Source organism: Pangasianodon hypophthalmus, chromosome 28 (genome assembly GCF_027358585.1).
Source record: "Pangasianodon hypophthalmus isolate fPanHyp1 chromosome 28, fPanHyp1.pri, whole genome shotgun sequence".
Classification (NCBI taxonomy): domain Eukaryota; kingdom Metazoa; phylum Chordata; class Actinopteri; order Siluriformes; family Pangasiidae; genus Pangasianodon; species Pangasianodon hypophthalmus.
In genome coordinates this window covers 1,122,544-1,126,557 of record NC_069737.1, presented here as the reverse complement: position 1 = coordinate 1,126,557, position 4,014 = coordinate 1,122,544, and the positions used below count along the sequence as shown (strand labels likewise).

The window sequence follows — 4,014 nt, the reverse complement described above, 5'->3', positions numbered from 1 at the left end:
TGATCCTGGCAGTACAACCCTCTCGCTTTCCTGCTGCATCCACAGTGAAGGTGAAGTAATCTCTCTTCTAACGGGAGTTGAGACGGATGCAAATGCAGTAAAAGCATTTATTTAGACAAATCCAAAACGAGAGTCAAAATCAAAAAACAGGAAACAGGCAGAGGTCAGGTGATCCACAAACAACAGTGTTGAGGGGATATCCAAAAAACACAAAAACAAGAGACAGAATGAGATCAAGAACCACAGTAGCAGGTACGGAAACAAAAGGCTTGGTAAAGACAGGCAGCAAAACATTGAACACACTCTGAACTCCACACTTCACTGAACATTACTTCACCCCAAAAAGGCACACAGGGGTTTAAACACACAAACTAATCACAGGGAAAACTACGAACAGGTGTGAGTGACAATGATACAGAAACTTCTAGGAAATTCACAAGAGTTGTTTTAATCATTATGCTGAATGTGATTATTATATTTGTGCTGCACGTAAGTTGGCTTTCACATTAATAAGTAACAAATGCTACACTAAATATTATGTAGTGTTTTTTTTACTGTTTACTATGTGACTATCTACAGAGATTAGCGTTCACACTCTAATTATTGTTTTTCTTGTAGAAGATGTTTCCATCTGGCTGCACCCTCCAGGTCACTGTGGTGTTCTCCAGCATGCCATGTTGCTTCAGTTTCTGCTTCATCTAAAAAAAAAAATCTGAATTTTATAACTGAATTATAAAATTTGATTTGTTCATTTTACATGTGCTGCACCTCATGGACCAGGGTCTGTATTCACAAAAGACTTAAACCTTCCCTAACCCTATCCTAAAAATATGACACACTGATCCTTCTTAAGGCTTCTATATTTTTTCTACGCTCTATAAAGGTAAATGTTCTTTTTTTATGGTAGCTCTATTTCCTCAGTGATATCTTGGAACAAAAAATGACTGTTCAGAGAGTGTGCAAAATTTAGAAGGTTTAGGTAAGGTTTGTTTGAGGAGTGGCACTTAGTGCTCATAACTTTCCTTACAGCTTCATCTACAAAAAACTAAAAATTAGTGAACTTTTTTCAAGCGTTAGAATTTAGCTAAATGGAGTTTAGCATCAGATCGATGTACCATGTGAGCAGTAAAATAAAAAACCCACAAAAATTCTAAAGATATTGTGTTACTCACTTGCTCTAAAATGGACGACTGCACAGCAGGATCAAACACATTCCCATCAGACTTCACCTGCAGTTTTATTATCTGCCACCTCACTAGTGGAACTACACACACACACACACACACACACACACACACACACACACACTGCCACAGCCACCAGGGACAATTCCTCCCCAGACCACTAGAGGGTACCCACGTTCACCTTTTGAACTTTTTCTTTTGTTGTCTGCTCCATTTTCTCTTTTGATTATGCACACCTGTTTGTATTTTCTAATTTGTTGCCTTATATAAGTCCTGTGTTTTCCCTCTTTGTTTTGTTGGCATATTAAGCTTATGCTTGTGCCTGTGTTTATGTCTGTGGTGAGATATTTGTTGCTATCTGCCCTGTGTATAGTTCTGGTTTTCAAGTTTAAGCTTTCCTAGCTTTGCCTAGCTTTAGCTTAGCTCCTTGTTGTCCCAGTTTTTGGTTCATTTCCTGTGATTTGGTCTGTTTTAGTTGTTTTTGTCCGCATTAAAGAAGTTCTGCACTTTGTATCCCTCTCCCTGGACTTTCCCTTATGACACAAACAGAGTAATACAGCATTTTCAAAACACAGTGCAAGTGTGCAACACTAAGTAAAAAATATAGTAAATGTGTTGTTATTCTTATTAATAATAATGTTTTAATAATATAATAATAATAGCTAATAATAGCTAACTTACAGATTAGCAGAAAGATGCAGTTTGCCAAGTTTCAGCTCTGCTGGACTTGTGTTTCCTGAGATGTTTATTTTTCATACTTGTTAAAGGTTAGATAAATCCTAGGACTAGTTAATGAAAAAGTAGGTTTCACATATGTAAACTAGCTCAAAATCTAAGTGGGCGGAGCTTAATGATCCAAAGTGCAAACTGGCTTGCTATTAGCCACAGCATCAATACCTAGTGCTTGGCCCCTAATAATAAATTAGTTGTTGCTTATTGCTGAGTTTTACTTCCGCTACATAAATTCATCATGTTGAAAGTGTGACCTAGACACATCTGAATCAAATAAGGCACTAGTTAAATCAAGTACAGGGTTTGAAGAAGGAAGATGGTTTGTCATGCCCTGCAAGCTCACTTGCTCATAGCATTATTAAAATTTCTTTAGTTAGCAAGGAAAATGTGAAATATTATACAAGGCATGGAGGGCAATTAAAAGATCACTCACTGAATTCACAGAAGAAATAGTATTGGCTTGTGCATGATTCATCACCGAACAGTCCATCATACAGCATCCCGCAGTTCTCCTGAGGTCTATAGTTATCAGGCTGTCCAGGACCCCACAGGAGGTTTGAAGCTTTGGAATTGTTCAGCCACTTCCACGTGTCCCTGTACAGGCCAAACCAGGAAGGGCCCTGTAGAGACGCCACGTGCGCTAACAGGTCGTTGTCTGTTTGGTTGAGTGCGCTGGCCAGATCAGTGTGAAATGTTCGGCAGTAAGTCTGAGCTCCAGACCACGTCAGCTGAGGACTACTGACTCCGACGAACCTGCCAGCACCACTGTTACTAGCTGTAAAAACAAAATGGGTAGAAAACAAATGTAAAATTAATTTTCCAAGTTGGTTTTAAAAATTATTTTATTTTTTAATCTTACCCATTTTTTCTACAAATTTATCTTTACTTATTTATTTTTTCTACACATTTATCACATTTATCTTGTTAGTTCATCTGTACAGGTAGAGAGCTCATAGCAAATATGGTTTATAGCTACTGTGTGTGTAAAAGTTATAAAACAAAAGAAAACTAAAATTCAGGATGTTTACTCACCATTGTAGCATATAAATGGGTTCAGTGTTGTGCAGTTATAGTCATTCCAGTACCCAGGACCGAAGATTACACCACATGCTTCAGCCCCTTTGTAATTATCAAGTTGTCCAGGGTACCAACTCATTGGAGTTGTGTTTGTCAGTAGGAGGTTATTAAAGGACCAGCGCCAACTGTCAAAGTCATTGTACAGGCCGATCCAGATAGGCCACATTGTCAGACCTCTACTTGCCGCCATTTCTCTTAGTTTTAGCAAAACACTATCATCCATAACCCTAGCCAGATCAGTGTACTTCATCCTGCAGTAATTCTGAGCAGCAGGCCATGTCACTGCCTGGTTGATGAAATACAGACCACGCGTAGTTTGCAGAATGGAGGCGGTGATTGGCACCACGCCTGTCAACAATAATTTATTAAAGAATGCACCCAGTAGACATTTATCATTAGATCTCTGTTTTTAATGTGAAGTTTCAAAGTAAAGGAATAAAATTCAATTCTGAAATCTAGTCATGCTTCTGTGTTAACTTGACCTTGTTGACATTTCCTTAATGACACTGAACTGAAATTAGTAAAATAAGAAATATATACAATTTAATTTTTTATCAAGAAAAAAGAGGTTTATTTGTTTATTTAAAAAATGCTCTCACCACTGAGATAAAGGAGAAGAAACAGATCCAACTTCATGGTGGCTGAACAGCTAGGTAAAGAAATCGGTTACATTACATTGGGTTTGGAGAGTTAATTCCTGATGAAATTTCAGGAAACTTGCTGCATGTTTGGATCAAGCTTTTTGTCAGGGAGTGGAGAAAGAGGCGGATACAAGTGCAGGAAATTAATTAAATTATATTAAACAAAACACAAATAAAACAAATACAGAGAGCTTAGAATCATAAAACTGAACTATGAACATGAAGTAAGAACCGCACAGGATAATAGGCACACAGAACAACAAGCCACAACAGCTTAACCCTGAACACAAAGACACCAGAACTTAAATAGAGATACTCTTGAATGTTTATGAGTAATTTGAGACTGTGACTATAGTCACGTGATATGCTAGGGCTGTCAG

General features: G+C 37.8%; 1 protein-coding gene across 1 annotated transcript; it reads right to left on the bottom strand.

Moving 5' to 3' along the window:
- Nucleotides 1-521: 521 nt before the first annotated feature.
- Nucleotides 522-3,632, bottom strand: LOC128317674 (putative C-type lectin domain family 20 member A). Its single transcript, XM_053231151.1, has 5 exons — nt 3,593-3,632; nt 2,949-3,341; nt 2,350-2,691; nt 1,173-1,264; nt 522-698 (listed from the first exon to the last, which is right to left on the bottom strand). The coding sequence occupies exons 1-5, from the start codon at nt 3,627-3,629 to the stop codon at nt 597-599; spliced, it is 966 nt and encodes a 321-aa protein (XP_053087126.1). The 5' UTR covers nt 3,630-3,632; the 3' UTR covers nt 522-596.
- Between the last annotated feature and the right edge of the window lie 382 nt (nt 3,633-4,014).

Coding starts and splice junctions, on each gene's coding strand:
- LOC128317674 (XM_053231151.1), bottom strand. CDS start 3,629: ATGAAGTTGGATCTGTTTCTTCTCCTTTATCTCAGTG. Junction 2,692..2,948: donor CCCATTTATATGCTACAATG/GTGAGTAAACAT, acceptor TTGTTTTTACAG/CTAGTAACAGTGGTGCTGGC. Junction 699..1,172: donor AGTCGTCCATTTTAGAGCAA/GTGAGTAACACA, acceptor TTTTTTTTTTAG/ATGAAGCAGAAACTGAAGCA.